Source organism: Pezoporus wallicus, unplaced genomic scaffold (assembly GCF_028554395.1).
Source record: "Pezoporus wallicus isolate ANWC-B61680 ecotype Strahan unplaced genomic scaffold, APGP_CSIRO_Pwel_v1 contig_7339, whole genome shotgun sequence".
Taxonomy (NCBI): domain Eukaryota; kingdom Metazoa; phylum Chordata; class Aves; order Psittaciformes; family Psittacidae; genus Pezoporus; species Pezoporus wallicus.
This window is the reverse complement of record NW_026636333.1, coordinates 78,503-99,964: the sequence shown is the minus strand read 5'-3', so window position 1 is coordinate 99,964 and position 21,462 is coordinate 78,503. Positions and strand designations below refer to the sequence as shown.

Below are 21,462 nucleotides of genomic sequence, written 5' to 3'. Positions count from 1 at the left end.
ATTGAAGCTGTTTCAGCTGGATTCTTTCTGTGCTGCTGCAGAGGACAATCCTGTTGACTTCTGACACACACAGGCTTCTAAAGAGCTAGTTACCCCTGCAGTGATCGTAGACTCAGAACAAGATGCAGCTGTAGCTTGCTTTTACCATTTCCCAGAGCTTCCAGTCTTGTGGATGCTGTGGATTTACATTTTCCCTGCTTAGGGACAGATGATAGTAAAACCAATCAAATACAGATTCTCTTTCCCAAACCAGTTGTTATTTACACAGGTATCTTACATTAGCAACAGTAAAACTCTTTTATGCACCCCCCGTCTGTTTCCTGAGCCTTGCTGATCATTCTTTGTGGTTTCCTTTTCACTTCAAGCCACAGCTGCAGATCCTCCTACTGCTGAGAGAAAATATTCTCTTCCATTCTTGCCTGGGTCTCCATGTGTCCATGCACCTTTCCTCTCTACTGCCAACCCACATACTCACTTGAAAGCAGTGTGGCTTCCAAGATCCTCTTTGTTCTGGGCTTGAGGATATTCCCCTCTAAACTCCAGCACCCTGCAGAGAGTGGAGAAAAGTGGCTTTATCTAGGATGCAGTTATTCTTTTGTTCTCACTGGGTGAGATTTATTTCAGTTGCACATAGTCTTTAATGATTAACCTGCTATTAAATGGGTATAGCCATTGCTGCTCCCTTGTCTGTTCAGCCCAAGAAGGATGTAGTACTACAAAGTAAAAGGCAGTCATAAAACAGACGGATACAGACAGATCATAGCATCAAAGAGAAATTCATAACTTGTGTAGGTAGGTTATCTGAACTGTCACTTCTGTAATATTGATCCTCTGCTTCATCATGGAGTCATGGTATGATACAATAAAAGTCCTACGTGTGTAGCTGTGGAGAATGCCAACTTGGCTCAGTTTCCTGTGTTTTGGAACCCTCTGTTGAGAATCAGGGTTATAATTGAATGAATTTATGAAAAAGGTACTGTCTGTCTCAGTATCACTGAGAAATCTGAGTGTCATATATTCCAGTATGTCTCTTCCTCTGTTCTCAACATCTCACCGCAACTTTATGGTTTCCTTCAGTGTGTTGCAGTATCCTCATGGCACTGCACTGCCTTTGCTGAAGTTTCATTTGGTGCCTTTGTATACATTCCAAAACAGGAAGAATACATGTCTCCCCATAGTAAGAAGAGAGGAACATATTTAAACATGACTGATAGTAAGGCTCAAGTAGAATAATACTCCTGGAAACTTTGTCTTTGTTTTCAGCTGAATTTATTTCAGGTTAAATTTGTCCTTTGGAGTGTCTTGTTTATACAACTAATTTATACATTTTGTTTTCAATGTATTTCTTATAATGGATGGGTTTTGGAATCTCATGACAAAAGTTTATTAAGTGTAGTTAACAGAGGACAATTATGTTTCAACAGACCTCTATTTGAAGGCGATAATGACTTCTGTGTCTGCCTGAAAGAATCTTTTCCAAATTTGAAAACCAGAAAACTGACAAGAGTAGAATGGGGGAAAATCAGACGATTAATGGGAAAACCACGGAGGTAATTTCTTTCTTTCTTCTTTTCAGCTAATAACTACATGTAGTTTTCATGTCACTGGAATTGTTCCTTTTAAAATACTTTTGCATCCAGGCAGTAAAGGAAAATAATAGCTCTCTGAGCACACACCCCACTCTCCCACATACCCTCTGTTACATATATGCATGTGTCCAGTCCATGCAGTTCTCATGAGCTTGTGCTTGAAAAGTTCTCTTACCAATCTGGATAACTAAGTGTCCAAGCTAGGATATGTTGAAATTATTGTTGTATCTTCTAGGCTGCAGTGCTTCCTGACATAGAAGACAGGCCAATTTTTCAAGATTTTCCTTTTTCCTGGCTATAACTAGCTCTCCATGGGGAAAACAAGTGCACATTTTCATCTGTTTTGTTATTTTTAATACCATTTTATGGATCATTGACTTTTCCTGGCTTGGCTGCCAAAACGGAGAGAGGAGATAGTCACCCGTGAAATATTTACATTGTATAGAATGAAGTCAGAATTTAATGCAGGGCATAATTTTTTCACTAATTTAAAATTCTCCAGTCTTAAACCTACTGACTTCAGTTCAGCCTTTTTACAGACCTTTAGCCTAAAGAAAAAAAGCCTTAGGGAGGATCTCATCTCTGTGTAGAAATACCTGAAGGTAAGGCATAGAGAAGATGAGGCCAGGCTTTTTTCAGCATTGTCTGGAGATAGGTCAAGGCAATGGGCAGGAGCTGAAAAGCAGGAGATTCAGTCTTTACATAAGAAAATACTTCTTTTTGCTAGGGTGACTGAGCACTGGCACAGGTTGCCCAGAGAGATGATAGGATCTCCATCCTTAGAGATACTTGAAGGGTGTCTGGACATGTCCTGGGCAGCCTCCTGCATGTGTCTCTGCTGGACGGGGTTGGAGCAGGGGACCTCCAGGGTCTCTCCCAAGCTCAACCATCCTAGCATTGTGTAAGATCAAGAGACAAATGTGTAAGTAGTGTTGCAGAAATAAGACTGGTTTGTTTATGAAAATACAGTAAAGCACTGAATTCATTTCATGGATCACTGTACAGTGTCAGATTATACTTTGATTGATGGAGGCTATTTCATCTCCTGTACTTACAAACAACTTTACAAAACTTAAAAATTGCCAGTCAAGGGAAAACAGCAGAGCCAGCTTTAAAATAGATCCTTTTGGAAAAGCATTCATATCATTTGAGCTTAACTGAGATAGCTTTTCGTTCCTTTTATCATCATGCTTCCCACTGAGAGGGAAATGGTGTATCTGGAGATTATATCATCACTTATTCACTTGACTTTTGCCAAAAGTGGGTACCAGTATGAAAGATCAGCTTGCCTCATTCAGCATTCTGTTGGACCAAAGATAAAACTGCTTGCTTTCTTTTTTGGGAGTGAGCTTGATTTTGGGGTTTTTTATTAAGTTACTTTTTAAGAAGACTGATTCATGCCTAAGGAACCACAGGTCTAAATAGGCAGAAGTTTGTTTTACCTGAATTCTGAAGTACAAATATTTGACTGGATATTGCCTCGTTTTGTTTGTTAACCAAAACTTTGAGTTCTTGCTTTTTATCAACATAAAATAAGCATCCCTGTTTGCATTTCATTTCTTTAATCATCAAATATTGACAGTCTTTTTCAGTATGCCCATAGTGGTCTTTGGCCTTAACAGTTCTGACAGATTTTAAATTATTCCAAATCATTTGAATAATTTGGAACCTTTTTCAAGGTAATTTTCATCTGCCTCTAGAGCAAAGTTGGTTTTATACATTATTATTCTGTTAGAAATGTCTTCTGTCTGTCCTCATCATATGCCAGTAAACTAAATATCATGTCAATACTGCTATGTTCCCATGAAGCAATTAAAACTACGACATTTTGCATCCACAGTGTTGATGGCGGAGGATGGTAGTGTCTGTGTGAGAGCTGTGCACATGGTCATCGTCTCTTTCTTTTCTTAATTTGTTTTAAATATATTGTAATATTTTCTTATGTCTGCTGCTACACTAAGTGTCCTATCACACCATCAACAGTGGGGTTGATTGGCACAACAGTATTCTTCATGGGAGCCTGCAAAGCTTGTAAGATTCCGCTAGACTGTGGGGAAAGATATGCTCCAAGAAAAGGAAGAGGTAATAGTTAGTCTTGTGTACTCTGTATAAACTTCATTGGGGTTGTGAAATAGAAATGGATATGAAATTAAGTTCAGATATGCTTGTCCTGCCACTATATGATGGTGATGACTCCTCTGTTCAAGTTCTCATTACTGAGGTAGAAACCGAAAAGAAAGAGGTTACAATGTGATCTGTACCATAGTTTTAATCTTCTTTTTTTTTTCATAGGAGTGGCGTGAAAATGGGATAACCTTTATTAAATGCATATGGGGGATGTGGGGTTGGAGATTTCCTTTAACAGAAGCCAAGAAATACATTGAAAGTACTTTCTACATCCATGATCTACAGCATTGGGAACAGAGACTTTTTAAGAATGTCTGAGCTAGCAGTAAAATAGTAGTTGGTATTGTAGGGAGCTTCTAAGGTCGGTGATTAGTATAGCAGCATTTGAATTTGTATTTCTAAGAGCAGGGGTCAAAGAACATCAGGCGATAACGGATGTTCCTGATGCAAGAACCTGGATGTGATTAGAAGAACTAATATTAAAGTCTATATTGCTTTGGGGTTTTTTCCCCCTTCCCCCCCTTTTTTTTTATCTTGCTGTAATTAGTTACTCCAGTCAATGGAATTGGAAAGCTCTGACCTGCATTTTGCTACTTCATATTCCTAGCCCATGACGAGCATTATTTCATACTTGTAAATATGAAGCAAATGGCATCTTTAAATGAGACTATGCAAATAAGTTTTGCATAAGTTTCCCAACCACCATCACTCTCTCTCTGCAATATCCCTTTCCAGATACGCTCTTAATTGAGGATCATTAGGCAATACCCAACTGCAGGTGAACACATTGTGCTCTTCAGTGGTAAACTGGTGAGTGGGACGTGCACCTGCAGTTGCTACCACGCACTTTTCTAGACTATACAAAGACTAGTGATGACTTTTACTGTGAGAGATTGGAAAGCCTAGTAAAGGAACCTTCAGTGCAGTGTATTAGTGCACATACCTGACAGAAGTACATCACAGCTTCAGTTTGTTCCTGTTCATTCTTTTTTTTCTTTTTTCTTATTTTTAATGTCTTGCTTAGGACTAAGATCTCACTGTGTTAATTGTCTATATATCTTCGGAGCCATATATAAGATAAAAAGCAAATGATGTATGCACACAGGCAAATGAGTGTGAGACTGCTGGTCAGTTGGAAAGAAAGTAGTCTCGGTGTCCTGGAAGTTTAGTGCTTATGACTTCCCATACGCATTGCAAGGAAGAGAAATTTTGGAGAATAGTGAAGTGGCTTTGTGGAACTCTCCAAGTGAGGTGCATACAGAAGAAAATGTAAGAATGTTTCTTTTGGCATATAATGAGAGGAGTGGAAGCAGATGTGGAGGTAGGAGCTGACTGCTCGGTACTAAGTGATAAGTAACTAAAGAAGATCTTGAAGGGATTCAAAACAAAAAACAATTTGCAGTGTCAAAGGGGGAGCTTAGTAAAGGAGTTGTCAATATCTTCTAACATAACCCCATAAAATAGGATCAGTAATCAATATATAACTGTGTGAGTTCCATGGCAAATGTTTAAATTGGATTTGACTGCAGTAAAGCAATTAACAAAGGAGTAAATTGTTTGATAAAGAACTGCTGCTGTGATTAAGCAGGCCTGCAATAGCATCTGCACTCCTAAATGACTTCTTCTGTTGACACAAGAATCATAAAACTTTTTTTTTTAATAAGGAATGAGAGATAGGGTCGAGTCCTTAATTTAATGTCGTTATGCTTTCGGTATCTCCTTCATGCATCATGCCCTTTCAGTAGGTTAAAAGTGAAAATTAATAAAACCAAGTAACAGTTTTGTGAGTAAGTCTTCCATCTTTTAGATTACATTTAAGACACACACACACACACCCCCAAAGTGATGGAGGAGACTGCTAGAGACTATCTGATTTTGTACAATAGCCCAAGTTCAGACAAGTTTGTACATTTACTACGATCAATCTCAGAACAATTCGTCTGCATAAGAGAGATTTTTGTGGCCGAGTTGTACTCTGTACAGACATAAGAAGATGAGACGGAGAAATGCCCTTTTATGTTCTCAGTCTGGTGCCCTTTAATAGCTTAACTGAGATAATGAGCACACGTGAAAGGGATCTACTGTGTATCAGGAAGTGATGGCAGCCAGAGACCTCACAGTGAGTCCTCCTCACATGCACTGAACAGGTATTCAGAGTAGACTGAATGTGGGACCTGCTCTATTCTTGTTGTGACACCAGGTGAATCCCTATAAGCAGAAAAAGTCCTTAAAAGCTATATTCTTCTGATATTGTGTACTATATACTCCAGAATGCAACAGCTGGCATTTTGAAGTATTATTTTTAAATAAACTGTTATTTTAGGAGTGATTAATTCTGGGGAATAAGACTGCCTAAATCCATTCAATGAATTCCTTTCTCTTGAGCACTTCACCCCAAGCATTTTCATTTTCCCCTCCCTGATTTGTAAATAATGCCTGTTTACTTGATGTGTCTTCACATATGCATGCTTTCAGTGCTGAATTTAAGTATAGTTTTTACTGAATTGTATTATAGGTGTTCCTCTGCATTCTTTGAGGAAGAGAGATCAGCGTTAAAACAGAAACGACAGAAAATAAGACTTTTGCAGCAGCGGAAAGTTGCAGACATTTCCCAGTTCAAAGATCTTCCCGAAGAAATCCCATTACCGCTTGTAATAGGAACAAAAGTTACAGGTAGTTTCTTCAAAACAAGTGAAACGCCACCTAAATGTTTTGCAAAGATTTTAGTAAACCATAATATACTTAGTGCACATAGTTAACATATCACAATTTGCATGGGTTTATTGCTAACTCATTGAGAAGGTGCATGTGAGGATTAGCTCGTATTTTTAAAGCAGCGATACGGTTTTGAGGTACAAAGTTAGTATGAATAGTTTATTATTGCTGTGGTTCAAATTGTAGATTTATTCTTTTCAAGTATATCTATCTAATCATAGAGAGAGCTGTGCTTAATTGCAAAGAACTGAGTGTTGTCTGAGAGGTTAAAATCTAACCTAATTTACAGCTTAAGCTTTTATTTTTCCATAAATACAAAGATGTTGGTTTTGAAACAGATACACAATTGATACTGTATATACAGCTGGGCTTGTATATTGAACATGGTATTGCCATACTGAAAAAAACTTACACAACTGAAGAAGGAATATTGTTAAAAACATTCAACAAGTTCTCATTCCACAAGTTTTGTCTGATCTTATAAAAACTTGAGTTTTACCGTCCTATCTGTTTGTGATCCTGATGCTTTTCACTTAAGCATGGTATTTCCTACTCAAGCCATTACTGTTCATTGCTTTTTTCATTCTTCAGCAACACTGCCTTTAATTCTTGCTGAAGAGCAGGCATGCACAACACTGCCTCTTCTCGCACTTCTAGAGCTGTATCCATGAGCTGTGTTCCTCATTGTCTTTTGCTCAATATGCAGCCATCAGTGAAAGTACTCAAAGAGAAATTGTATGCAAAATCATCTGGAAATTGAGTTTTTCCTGCAAAATTTGTCTGTCAAAAGGTGTTGGGTATTAAATAGCAGCTTGTGTAGCCGCAAGTGTAGTGCTAAGGATTAAATCTGGGCAATGCTTGACTTGGAAAAATAAATTTGACAAACATTTGGATAATATTTCTATTGTATACAATTCTTTTTCTGGGTTTATGTTTTTTCTCATTTAATGTGTGACCTTTAAATATATCTATAAAGGGTTACTTCCAAAAGATGTATTAAGTCTTTTTCTCAGTGGTATCAGAACATCATAATGTTTGGTTTGTTGTTCTTTTTTTCATATCTAAAGCACGTTTGCGAGGTGTCCATGATGGATTATTCACTGGGCAGATAGATGCTGTAGACACCCTTAATGCTACCTACAGAGTCACCTTTGACAGGGCAGGTCTTGGAACACACACAATCCCAGATTATGAAGTTCTCGTAAGTATTAATGGCACATTTTAAAATAGTATGAAATAAAATATAAAAATCTACAATGGTATGTTTTAATCAAAAAGAAGAAAATTCAAAATATATTTATTTTCATAAATAGAAACAGACATAATATGCATGGGAAATTCCAGGGAAATGAGCATCTGTTTATGATTTTATAGAACCCTCTACGATAAAAACATAATGTCTCAAATGGGAATAGTTTATTAGACCTACTATTGTAGGTTATTACAATAGCCTGAGTTTAATATTAAGAAATATAACAAGTAATGTAAGATCCCAAAGAAAATTCTGCTAGGGAATCCTGACAGGGTTCAAGAAAACCTGTCCCTTTGTGATTTGCCACAGTCTGGAAAGGCCTGTGGTAGTTGCAAGCAAGTATTACGAGTTGATTTAACCTCATTTTGAAACTTTCTATGGTAATGAGCAACACCCACCTGTGGGGATATTGCTCTGGTCAGACAATTTGGAGTTATAGGTCATAGGTGTTCCTACCAATTTACGAGCTCCAGGAATTGTTCCTTCCAAACAGTCTGACCTAGACTGCAAGATTTTCAGAGGACCTTTTGTTCTTTTGTATCTTGTATAGTCTTGAATCTGCTAAGAGCCCATAATTAGTCTAGTCTCACTCATGACCTAAGTTTGGGGCCTCTGCTGAACTCCATGATTCAGCCATGATTTGTCTGAAACTTGCCAATATAATTTTTGGATTAGAAGTATTTGGTATGATGCCATAACATTTTGAAAACTCCAGCAATGGAATACAATTTTAAAGCTCCTGCTAGCCCAAAGCATAACGTTAATCTTTTGACATTGCTGTGTTGGGTCATGGATGGGCTTGGGTAGTTCAGATTCCAGAAATAAATTACGTATTCCAAAAGAGGTGCAAAATTCTTGATAGCTGAAGTACATCCTTGTTTTTCGTATCTTAGAGTAACGAGCCTCATGAAACCATGCCAATTGCTGCCTTTGGACAGAAACAACGGCCTTCAAGGTTCTTTATGACCCCTCCCCGATTGCAGTATACACCTTCACTCCAGTCTCCAATTACAGTAAGTTACTTTTTTCATGTAATATTAATCATTGAAGTAATTCCTGATACATGCTGAAGCTGTTACCTTCAGCAGGTGTTGGGATGAATTTTCTGAGGTTATTCAGCAAGATCAAAACTTTAGCAAAACCTTCTAAAAATAAGCTATTAATTAAATGTTCTTTGTTTTGTGTAGGACAGTGATCCTTTATTAGGACAGTCTTCATGGAAAAACAAAATTTCAGGCACAGATAGTGAAACGCTAGGAGGTTTTCCAGTAGAATTCCTTATTCAAGTGGTAAGCATTAAGAACATCTCTTAATTTTGTTGTGTATTGTCCTTTTGTGTTTATTCTGCCAACTCTTCTGAGCATCTGTTGATTTATGAGAGAGATGATGATATCCAAATTGCCTTTTGAGAAGATGCTACTAGTATTTGGTTTTATTCCCCCTCACCCCTTCTTAATTTTCTCATTTGTTCATAAGCTTTGAAATATGCTACTCTTTAGACCACAGGAGGGGCTTCTGTCTCCAAAAGTGTCTTATTTTTCCCAGCTCTACCATTTGGTCTTAAAAAAGATGATATTTCTACCTGCAGGCCTAGGACTATGTTAAGACTTTGTTTATTAAAAATATAGTGACATTCTGCAAAGAACGTTTGGCCATCTGTGTTACTGTATATTGTATAATATTGTATTTTATATTATGTAATATCTACCCCTTTGGAGACAAAAAGCAGCACTCTTCTCCCTGAAAACAAACATACACGTTACAGATAAGAAAACTATGTTCTTGTCTTCATCATTATGGAGTAATTCCTCAGTGATTTTTGTACATGGGTTCCAAAGAGCACAGACAAGTAATGTTAGGAAGCTGAGATTCACTGAGCATCAAAACTCTAATTAAAGCAAGATAAGTTCCATCAGCATGATGGAAGAATGTAGTTGCTTATAGAATCATAGAATAGTTAGGGTTGAAAAGGACCTTAAGATCACCTAGTTCCAACCCCCCTCCTATGGGCAGGGACACCTCACACTAAACCGTGCCACCCAAGGCTTTGTCCAGCGTGGGCTTGAACACTGCCAGGGATGGAGCATTCACAACCTCCCTGGACAACCCATTCCAGTGCCTCACCACCCTAACAGGAAAGAATTTCTTTTTTATATCCAATCTAAACTTCCCCTGTTTAAGTTTGAACCCGTTACCCCTTGTCCTGTCACTACAGTCCCTAATGAAGAGTCCCTCCCCAGCATCCCTATAGCTCTCCTTCAGATACTGGAAGGCTGCTATGAGGTCTCCACGCAGCCTTCTCTTCTCCAGGCTGAACAGCCCCAACTTTCTCAGCCTGTCTTCATACAGGAGGTGCTCCAGTCCCCTGATCATCCTCATGTTGCCTTACCTTAAGATCTGTGATTCTTTACCAGTTAAAGCTGTTTTAAACCTGCTAAAGGAGATGGGAATGATCTCAGTTCAGAATACTAATAACTAAGAAATAATATTGCTAGACACTTCTCAAATTTTAAAGTATATGTAATCAGTCAAAAGAATCAAGTTGTGTCTGTAGCTCACATGAAACTGGTATTTCAGCCATTCAACATAATTAACTTTATTTAATAGAATGCTCTCTTCAGTCTTTTAGACAAAACTTACTGTATGAAGCTGATTTTGGGAAAGGTCCAAAAGGTACTGTTTGTGCTGCTGAATTGTGTCTGCAGCTATTCTCCTTCAGTCACTGAGAATGACTGATGAAACTGGGTAGTTACAGTGTATTGAGCTTTGCAGCTATTTAGTGTGTTAAGTTGATCTGTTTATGATATTGTTTCTGTATTTTTTAAACTTGAAAACGTGTGATTTCTCAGTCACATTTGGTGGTATATTATTACTCATTATAACGAAATCCGAGTTTTAAAAGTACAGGTCTCTTGCTTGCATTACAAATGGTGGCATTTTACAAAGATACCCCATTAATATGTGTTATTGCTTGAAGATTTTTGAAAGACTTTGAACAAAATCAAGCCACAGAGTTTTGGCTTTTATTTATGTGAGCAGCTTACTACTTTATGCAGGTTTTTGATGAAGGATCACAAGGCTTAAAAATACCCCAAAACCATTTATTAAAGGACCGTGCATTATTTTCAAGCATCTTAAGCATCTTCAACTTTTTTTATTAGAAGTTTAAGGCTGGTACTGAAATTTGGTGTGAAATACGTGAGACTGTTAAATACTGATTATTGATTCCACTGCATCCACCAGTCCAGGTGTATTTTTACATTAAAGGTGATTATTAAAGATGTTCTAGCCTTTCATATACACTGGTACAGTAAAAAGGTGAAAGCCCTCATTCTGATTTGATGCTGATTCAGGAAGTAAATGATGAGGAAATGTCTGATTCAAAGAACACTTTCTGGCAATTGTTTATGATGCCGTGAATGAACATTTTACTAGGAAAACTTCATTTTTGACAAAACAGGGAAAAAATGCAGTACATTTTGAATGAGGTTTCAACCCAGCCCCTTAGTTCTCTTCTTACGGGTTTTGAAATTAACTTGGAACAAAAGGAAGTGTAGCCAAACTCATGTGGAGACACTGACAAATATAAATGTTAGGGTTATTCTCTTTACTTAAAACTTGCAGTTGTAAGCAAACACTGGGACTTGTAACAACTATTTTAATCATAGTTCTACACCACTGAGTCTTGTTTTTTCTAAAGTTCTTTACTGTGAGGGTGGTGAGGCACTGGAATGGGTTGTCCAAAGAAATGGTAAATGCTCCATCCCTGGCAGTGTTCAAGGCCAGGCTGGATGGAGTCTTGGGTGACATGGTTTAGTGTGAGGTGTCCCTGCCCATGGCAGGAGGTTGGAACTTGGTGAATTTAAGATCCTTTCCAACCCAAGCCGTTCTGTGATTCCATGATTCTAAATCTTCATATTGATTTCTATGCGTGTACTTTTTGTTATCAGAGACTGCTATTCTTTCTGGTTTTTACTATGGACAATCATGTATTAGGAGAAGAATGGCTCAAAAATTAACATTATGATACTGAGAATAAACCCAGCAATAAATAAGAAATTTAAACCAAAAAGTCTTTCATGCTTACATGCAATGTGTAATGTAGCCTTAAATATTTCATAGGCTGTAATGTAGGTCAGAGTCGATAGATTACAGTCTTACGTTCTAGTCACTATTAAAATTTGGAGGATGCTTTTCCAAGCGCTCTGCTGCAGCTTCCCACCCCTCGTCTTTGGGAAGGAGCCCATCTCGGACAGAGCAGCTTGTCTGCAGGGTTGCTGCGTGTCCAGTAGAGGGAGCGTGTTCATGCAGAAAAGGGAATTGGTGTCTTACTGCACACTTTAATATGTCTGTGTTCTTATAAATGCGCCCTTGACTAAAAAATGCAATCGAAGGTATGAGTCTGAGCGTACAGGTTGGGTTGTTCCTTCATCTCTTTTAATGTGGAAAAGCATCTTACTGAAAACTCATTTCCAGTTTAATGTGAACTACAAATTATAACATAAACAGGATGACTTGTGCTGAAAATAGAGCTGTTAGCCAAGAATTTCTCAAGGCAGATAAAACTGAGCTAAACTATTCACTGATGATACTGGCAAATGAAAATGCAAATCTGTTTAATAAAATGTGCCAACAAGAAAAGGTTGGTAGACATCACAGACACAGTGGGAGGTCAGAGTTTCTTGTAGAAAGAATCAGATTATATTGATCACTGGAGTATATCTTGGAATAGGATGACTGTAATATAAAATCCAAGCTTATGAACTGGAGAACTAGGGCCCTGCATCCTGGAATATGTCTGGACATCAAAATAGAAGTTAGGCACCAAATAACTTGCAACTCTGGTGACAAATAATATATTCCGCATTAGGTTGCGGGCTCACCAGCTTCATGAAGGAGAAGGATTTAGATGTGTTAGGCAGCTGCTGGATGGTGACAACAGCAGAGCTTGATGAGTAACTTTTTTTGGGTTTTTCATGTAGCTGCAAAAATTGAAGTGCTGACTCAGCACAGGCATTGGGAGACAGCACAAGGACAGAAATGAGCAGATAGAACTGGAAGAGTGATAGGTAGCCTAACTGGTATCACCTCTGTGTGTCTGACCATGGCTTGCCATCCGTTCGTAAGATGCATCTGGCAAAGTATTTGTGTAGAAAGAAGTATTGATGTGGTTTTACAGGCTTAGTTTACAGGTCTTGTCATGGAATACTGGAAAGATGGCAGTGAATGGAATAAAAGTACAGAAAGATACACAAATTTGGGAGATCAATAGCCTTTTATGGGAGAGGAAACTGGAAAGACTTGGGTTGTGATTAGTTTGGTGAAAGAACAGTGCAGAAGAGATGCTTTTACTGTCTCTGAATAAACAGGGATAAATACAAGGAGGGAGAGCCTATATTTAGCTGAAAAACAGCTTCAGCAGAACAAACTACTGTGAAATGAACAAGAAGAATGTGTTTAACATGGAAATTCCAAGAATATGCATAATTAGCTGAAAGAGATCCTGGAATAATTTTCTATTAGGATTTGTGAGGTCAGGAATCCTGGCTGCGTTAGGACTGAACTTGAAAATCAACAAAGGAGATTATATACAAGCAGATTGTATGCTGAACTAGGAATCCTTATTTTTCCCAGTCACATGTTCCACTGCTAGGATGCAGTTATCCCCTATGAAATTTATAAAACCTGAAATCTTGGCTCTGTAACATCAGTAATAAAACTGTTACTGGTTGTAGTGGAGCTAGGATTTCTCTTGGGGCCCTAGAGAGTATGAATAGTTTTAGGAGTGATGTGTGTGTTGAGAGCACTTCCTGTGATTTCCACTTCAGCCTGCGAGGTCCCAAAGGCAGGAGAAACAGGGTATTCCCATTATGAAAGGGGGAAATGGAAAGCCCCGAGTTGTTCAGTATAAAATAGATCCAATCTCTATACCAGGTTTAACTGCAAGAGTGTACACAAAGGGCTGGTGCTCAGTCAAGGGCACAGCTGTGAGAACAGGCTGAGAACTGTGTGAAAAAAGGTATGGTGAGGTGAGTGATATTAATTGTAGTACTTGATGATAATAGCCTTCACTTTCCTTCAGGCTGCAGAAGAAGAGTCTTGATTCTTCAGCCTCTAGCTGGCCATAAATTATATTAGTCTTCCCATAGGGAATTTCAGCTGATGGATTTTAGCATTCTCCAATCTAGGACACTTAAAAATGCTTTAAAAATCTCTGGAAAATCCATCATTTAATTTTCATTAATTTTTATTTCTGCATCTTAACTTGATGAGCAGCTGCGAAATCTAAAATGATGAAAGATACACACGTTTTATTATCTTAATGTCTACAGCATTTATAAACTGCTTAAGGACCTGTTAATTCTAAAAATAGTTCCTTTGTTTTAGACCAGGTTATCGAAAATCCTTATGATCAAGAAGGAACACATCAAGCAATTGAGAGAGATGAATACAGAAGCAGAAAAGCTGGTGAGAATGTTCTCGTTTCAGTTCTCAAAGCAGGATATGCTTTAACAGCAAATGCAAATAGATAACAATTAAAACTAGAATCTAGATAAAATCTGTATTTTACTGCTTTCTATAATGTGAAAATCTTTAATTATGTTTTTTAGAGACAAGTCTGAGGTCAGTTGTTTCAAATATGGCTCTCCTTTGAAAGCATTATGCTTTGGAAACTGATGAATATTAACATCAGTAATGTCATGTCAGTTGTCAGAGAAAGGAAATACTATGCACTTTGAGAATCTTGGGTACAAGTTTATGTGGCAAGACATTCATCATAGTTTTATTTTGTGGATAGTAGATATTTATTTAGCTTTCTGGCCAAAACAATATCTCAATTCAGAGATTTTTTCTGTGTAAAGCTCTGAGTGCCCTTCACAGGCATTTAAAATGACAATACCAGAACAGCTAGAGTAAAATTAGCAGCAGCAGAATAGTTTTTTCTTGCTAGGCTTTATCTAATCATCAGTCAGTAAACCAAAATGGTAAGAATGCCTCTCCTACCACCCATGGCTATCAATCAACTTGAAAGTGGAAAGCTATCAGTCTCAACCTTCTGCTAGCATCCATTCAGACAGCTGTCTCTAAAACGTGCAGGCTGAAGGTTTGTGGAAAGGAAGAGGAAGCCTTTTTATGTCTTGAAACCAAAAAGCTGATTTTTTTTTTTTTTATGTAAAACACTTGAATGTTGAAGGATTTGATTTATTGTGGTAAGATTTCCCTCTTTGTCCCTTCAGTGATCATGTGCACGTGTGCCTTTTTATCCTGCTTCCTACTGCCCCATCCCTAGGTCTCTGTAATTTTCTTCTTTTATGCTGTGATGCTGCTCTTCAAAATCTTGTTATCACTTCAGGTGCTACATTATTTTTTCCTGTGCATAAAATGTTTTGGTTTTTAATTTTGCATAATAACAATAGATACAAAAAAGAAGCAAGACTAAAACATGCCATTGCAACCTATAACTCTACCTGAAAAATTACCAGCTTTTCATAAAAGAAATTAAAACCTTTTTGTTTTTATTGAGATACCAGTACTTTTGCATAGATAAGGAAATTCAAAGGAATGACAGCAGCCTTCCTCTGACAAGAATCCAGATATTGTGTCACTCAGCTACTAAGCCACAAATTAACTATTGTTGTTTTCCTTGATATTCCAAAAAATGGAAAGAACGAAAAAGCAACAGGGAAGAAGGGGATCTAGAAATAAGTATCAAATCCGATCTATTTGAGCTCAGCTGTAGCCTGCATAAGGATTTGAGATACTTTTGAAATTCTTCCCTTGCGCTGTTTCCTTTGTAAACCAGCAATCATAAAGCAACCTCCATTGCTATTCAAGGCTGTCCTGATAAAAATAGAGGATGTGATACCTTCCCTATTGGGCCGTATTCTTAGCCTGACTTCTAATCCTCTTTGTCCCTTGGAAATCCCATCTACGTTTGTGCCACTGAGTATCTCCTTTAAATCTCTTGTTTCTCCCTTAAAATGTATTTCCTTTGAACAAGAATCTTTTTCTGGCACCCATCCACTTGAACATCAGTAACATATGTGAACATGAATAAAATAGTATCCTTTGAGTTCATTCAGGTAGAGTTTCATTGGCAGACTGATAATTCACACGATTGTGATTTTAATAATTGTTAGCGTAACAGCACTGTTTGGTTTAGAACAGTCCTCTTGTGGAGGCTTTTTTTAATGACTGGTCCAATATAGAAATAAATGGAACTGACCAAAAGCAGAACTGAATGTAGTCCATTATTATCTGACAGTAAAAGTAAATATACATGAGGCAGTGGATGCCTTCAGAGGAACTATTAATACATACAGATGCACATTTTCCAGTTCAGTTTTTTGAAATGAGATCTTATTAATAGGAAAGCATCTTGACATCACTGTACTAGTCTTGGTTGCAGGCTATAAACAAGTTTCCATGTACATAATACAGTAAACACCTTTCTGATAGCCATTTGGATAAACAAATAGAAATATACTCCTATATCAAAAGATACAAATATATAGTATTGCATTAACTTTAATAGGCTTTGTCTTTTCCACAGAAATCCTATTCTATGCCAATAGGCATTGAGTTTCAGAGGAGATATGCAACTATTGTTCTAGATCTAGAACAACTGAACAAAGACTTAAACAAAGTTTTGCATAAAGTTCAACAGTATTGTTATGAGGTAAGATTTTGCTGGAATCTGTATGTATTTGTTGGGTTGGCTTAACCTAAGTGCCAAAAAAAGTCAGAATTTCCTGGGAATAAAGTGTACATAAGGGTCACTTTGAAATTAAACTAGCAGTAGTTTACTGCTGAAATAAATGAAGAAAAAAATACTGTGCACTGTTCACCTGTGAAAACTCTCCTAAATCATTTGTCATTTCACACATACATCAAATGCAAAGGAGATTTTTACTCTTAATTTCTCTTTGTTATATCTGTGCAGCTTGCTCCTGACCAAGGCCTCCAGCCTGCCGACCAGCCAACAGATCTGAGGCGTAGGTGTGAAGAGGAGGCTCAGGAGATCGTCAGGCAAGCAAATTCCTCAACAACAGGACAGCTTTGTGTTGAGAGTGAAAACTTAACTGATCTTATCTCTCGACTTACAGCAATATTACTGCAAATTAAGGTAAAATGTTTGCAAAAAATGGTTTCTCCCATAAATTACGTAGTATTAAAGCTCTGACAGCTTCTTTGTGCCGAACTGTGAGAACGCCTTTTGTTTTCTTCTCCTACAGTGTCTAGCAGAAGGAGGTGATCTGAATTCCTTTGAATTTAAATCACTAACAGATTCATTAAATGACATTAAGAATTCAATAGACTACTCAAATATCAGGTATTACTTTTTAATATTTAATACTTAATTACACATTTTATGCCAGCAAGCCACTCTTACTGTATTTTAGAGGTGAATATTGATTATAATTAAGATCTTTAATCTGGTAGCTTATAGGAATTGTCCCATTTAATAGAGGGTTTCTTAAAGGGAGTGTGAAATTAGCAGTTTTCTGTTTGAACCTATCAGTGAAGTAACCTGAGTAGAAAATAAAAAGTGCAGAATTGATGCCACAACAACTAGACTCTTGTTCTTCAGTCACTTATGACAACTAATAAGTTATTTTGGAACGCTTTCAGACTTTGAAATCCCACTAGTAAGTTCTTTAAACCACAGAACAGTACCATTTCAGTATTCCTTTTGCATTGTTACTCAACCTCTTATCTGTAAATACCAAAAGCTGGCATATGAGACAATTACAGCTTCTGACCAGCTTCCATTGGCAATATTCTAAACGAAGAAACAGATGAACAGCCATATTGTGCCAGATCAAAGGCCCATCTACTCTAGATGGGCCATTTTTCAACAGTTGTCACAAGCAGGTGCCTGAGGAAGCAGTGTAAAAATAGCAAGAATGTGGTGATACTTGTCTGGAGCACACTGCAGCATCCAGCAGGAGTGGCCAGGATTTTATATGTATAATTATAACGCTTCTAAATTACACAATTTGGAAAATTATATCTAAATGCTAAGTATTTCCTTATACTCTCCATACTCTTATTGCTACATAATAAGGGGAGGCTGCACACATGAATTACTGGTTTTGGTTTTGTTTGCAAAAGATAGTAGGATGGCCTTTTGGTTTAAGAATAATTCCTGAGAAATGCTGTTTTTTAGCATTTTTCAGTAGTAAAAACAAAGCTTCTCTATAATCAACACTGCAAATTGCACATAGGAAAGGATTCAGCCAAAGGTTGAGCTACACTGTGAAGGTGGTGATGTTTCCATTTCATTGTACTTATTTTGGGCATTTTAGGATCTCTTCATAATAGTTTTATTTAAACAACTCTGGCCATGTTAAAGTCATCTTTTAGGTACCCAAATCAGTAACTGCTGATTTCATGCAGCTGTTTGTACGAACACTATATGTACCTGTATCTCTATCAAGTTGCATTAGTGTGTACTACTCTAATTCACCTGAAGTTTTATATTTGGGTGTGTTCATACCTTGACTTTCACTGTGAAAATATTCAGATACAACTCTTAAATATGGGGTTTAACACTTTCTTTTCCTCCTTCTTTTCTTCCTGTAGTTGTTTTCAGAATAACGTTGAGATCCATGTTGCACATATTCAGAGTGGTCTGAGCCAGATGGGAAATCTACATGCTTTTGCAGCTAATAACACCAACAGAGACTGAACATTTTCCTTCAAGTGTACAGCAAGTAGTTCTGGAAAATCCTCTTCCTTTATATAGGCTTCACCAAATATCCTAACTGCCAGAAGATAAGGGAAAGAAAAAACCTCTCACAAAGGACCCTTTAAAATATATTCTATCTGCTTCTTAAGAAAACCAGCATTACTGGCCAGCATTACATTAGATTTATCCGTTTGTTATTCACATACAGTAGTTTTGCTAACTGGTAATCTCTTAGTAACTGCATTTATTATAATAAGCTTGAGGACATACTTTCTTATAATTTGAACTTAAATTCAAATTAAATTGAATTTAAGTTTTTAAAAGTTCAGATGAGTTCTGCACACCTCTTGCTGTTGACTCTCTCCTGGTATGTTAGAAGTGACGAAGAGGAAATGGCTCACATTAGTAGCCACATGGCAGGTCTTTGTTAGGCTTCTGTGTAAGTATGGGAGGTGCCATTTCAGCCTTTGGGTAATGTGGGTACAACACAGGCTGTGTTCCCCATCTAAAGAAGCAGCAACAGGATACGGAGCAGACAGCAAAGAGAAGCTGTAAACTTGAGGATGCTGGGCAGGCCTATGGATCAGTCAGTGGCTTGTTGGAACTTTTAATTTATCGTAACTTATAGAAGGAGTCTGATGAAGGAATGTAAAAAATGTAACGGATAACTCTCCAGGAAGAGATTTTTACCCTTCAGAGGGGGCAAAGTAAGTGCTTTAGCTGGTATTTTCTATAAATGACTGGTTAAGCATACTGTTTTTCCAAATTTTTGTTTGTTTTGCACAATTTTTAAATGAGATGACTGGTTATCCACCAACACCCACCAGATACAGAAATACAAAGACTTTTATAATGGAAGATAACCAGTGAAGTAAACTGCAAAAAGTGACAACCTGCCTACAGAGTACCTTTTGGAATGTTAAACTTGTAAAAAGTGTGTATTGGTTTGTTTAAATAGTCTTGTAAAGCTTCTGTGTAATGAATTGTTTCCAGATACAGATTTTCAGAGATAGCTGTAGAGATGGTTTTTTGATTCTTTTAGATGCCTCATTAAATGAGGTCTTTTATATGTTAATGTATAAAGAATATGTAAACAGGATTATTTTCAATTTTAAAATTTTGTATAGTTGAAAGATGCTTCTGTATTCTGTGTTGGTATTGTGCCACTGCAAAACTTTAGTGCAGAGTTTCTATTTAGCTAAACTTGTTCTGTTAATTAAGAGAAATGCATAAATCTTTTATTCTCAATGAAATTTGTAACTCTGAATAAATTGACCTATGAGAGTTGATATATTTCACAAAAATGCAAACTTTTTTGCAGATGGTCTCAGGTCATTTCTTTTAAGAGAAGTTAACTTTAATTGCTGAGAATGAAATGTTATGAGGACAAGGCGAGTAGCTGTGTTTAAAGGTATTTAGGAACTTTGCTAGGGATATTGCAAAATAACGCTAAACACTAATTTTGCCAAGTTACCTGTGGAAATTTACCTCTCTTAACACAATAGACCACTGGTGCTCCCTGCAATTGCTTTTGTTGTTATGTTGCCCATCATTCTGTAGTGTTACCCTCTGGTAAAGAAGGCAGGCAGGTCACCTCCCACCACCCTTTTTATGTGCACAGAGAAAGGTGCCAGAGCCTAACTTCAGGCAGATAGGTTTAGTATCATGCCAGTCTGGGGAGTGATGCTGCTGGGTACCTGCTTTTCATGACAAGCTTATTTCTTAACTGGATACAGAATACATTGTAGTGACCACCACACTCCAATTGTAACCCTGCTCCTGTAGGTATGACAGATCTTGCATGTGGATTTTTAAATGAATCCATGAATTCCAGCATGTTTTGTGGTGTTGTGGGGTGTTTTTAATCACTGCAGGGCAGTACTGTAGAATCGTCAGGGTTGGAAAGGACCTTAATACCATCTAGTTCCAACAACAGGAGGAAGGTAGGTAATTTGTGATAAGCATATCCATGTACCATGTACTTTCACATGTTGTTTGGCCAGCTCATGTACGCAACGTGAACATTCATGCCTCTTCAAGAGGCTGCCTTTCTCCTTGGTTACTGGCATGTTGGTCAGAGCTAATGCTGAGTTTTGATCAAATACACTTAACAGATATGACTGTTCCTGCTGAATGTGGCCTAAGCATAGTAGGGATCTCAAGAACTCACTGCAACTACTGTAGTGCAGTTCAAGCCTGCGGAAGCAGAACAGGTTTGCTTTCTTAGTAACCTGAATTTACCCTGTGCCCCCTAGAAATGGTTATCTCATTTTCTGCCTCCTGCTCCTGTGCATGCTTCTCAACCCCTACAAAACAGCTCCTTAGGCACCCAAGCCTGCTTTGTGGCGGCTGAACTTGATTTGTTTGGTGGGTTTTACTCCATGTTTTAAGGGCAGCTCTGGTTTTGGAGGGAGAACATTAATCAGCAATCCTGCAATGGTACTTACCCTTCGAAGCCTGCAGTTCAACCACGGCTCAGTGTCACAGGTGTCGCAAGCCCAGGTATGTCATGGGGTGACACTGAGGGATTCTGTGCATTGGTAACCTTATTCTGTAGGGCAGGATTCTCAATGCAGGGTATTCCCACCATCAGTGCACAGGTCGTACGTTCTGTGCTCTTCCATAACTGGAGTCTTACAACTTGCTCTGAAGTACTCCTTTGCAGGCAGGCAGAACTGGCCTTACCCTCAAAATAAATACATAGTAATACAGCCTTCCTAAATAAACTGCCTGACTTACTGGACAGGCTTCTTTTACTGCTGATTTTGGTGCTCTCGGTGCAGACATACGGCCCCTACTGATCACAGCCACAGCTTCTCCGTGTGTGGTCCCCAGTATTCTAATTCGGAGCTAAAGAATCTTTACAGTGTTGACAAAATACTCCTACTTTCTGTCATCTAACATTACCCTTGGCTTAAGTGGCAGAATTGAGGCTTTTGTCTCAGCAAGACAACGATTTGAGGGTTTGCCTTTTGTATGACTTAAGCCATAAATTCACATTCTCATTCAGGGGTGGGTCTGGTTGTCTAGAGCAGATCCGAAGCAAATACCAACACAGTTTAAGGCATTGTTTGTAACCTGTCCTG

General features: G+C 37.8%; 1 protein-coding gene across 5 annotated transcripts in view; it reads left to right on the top strand.

Annotated features, from left to right (window-relative positions):
* LIN9 (lin-9 DREAM MuvB core complex component) overlaps positions 1–18,662 on the top strand; it is a 35,883-nt gene extending 17,221 nt beyond the window's left edge. For all 5 annotated transcript variants that reach the window (XM_057400024.1, XM_057400023.1, XM_057400027.1 and 2 more), the window contains 10 exons: positions 1,425–1,550; positions 6,232–6,389; positions 7,499–7,632; positions 8,577–8,696; positions 8,871–8,972; positions 14,071–14,151; positions 16,238–16,363; positions 16,628–16,810; positions 16,920–17,017; positions 18,271–18,662. In XM_057400024.1, the coding sequence (XP_057256007.1) occupies positions 1,425–1,550; positions 6,232–6,389; positions 7,499–7,632; positions 8,577–8,696; positions 8,871–8,972; positions 14,071–14,151; positions 16,238–16,363; positions 16,628–16,810; positions 16,920–17,017; positions 18,271–18,376 (1,234 nt within the window). In that variant the 3' untranslated portion in view covers positions 18,377–18,662. The remainder of the gene's footprint in view (positions 1–1,424; positions 1,551–6,231; positions 6,390–7,498; positions 7,633–8,576; positions 8,697–8,870; positions 8,973–14,070; positions 14,152–16,237; positions 16,364–16,627; positions 16,811–16,919; positions 17,018–18,270) is intronic.
* Positions 18,663–21,462: the final 2,800 nt, after the last annotated feature.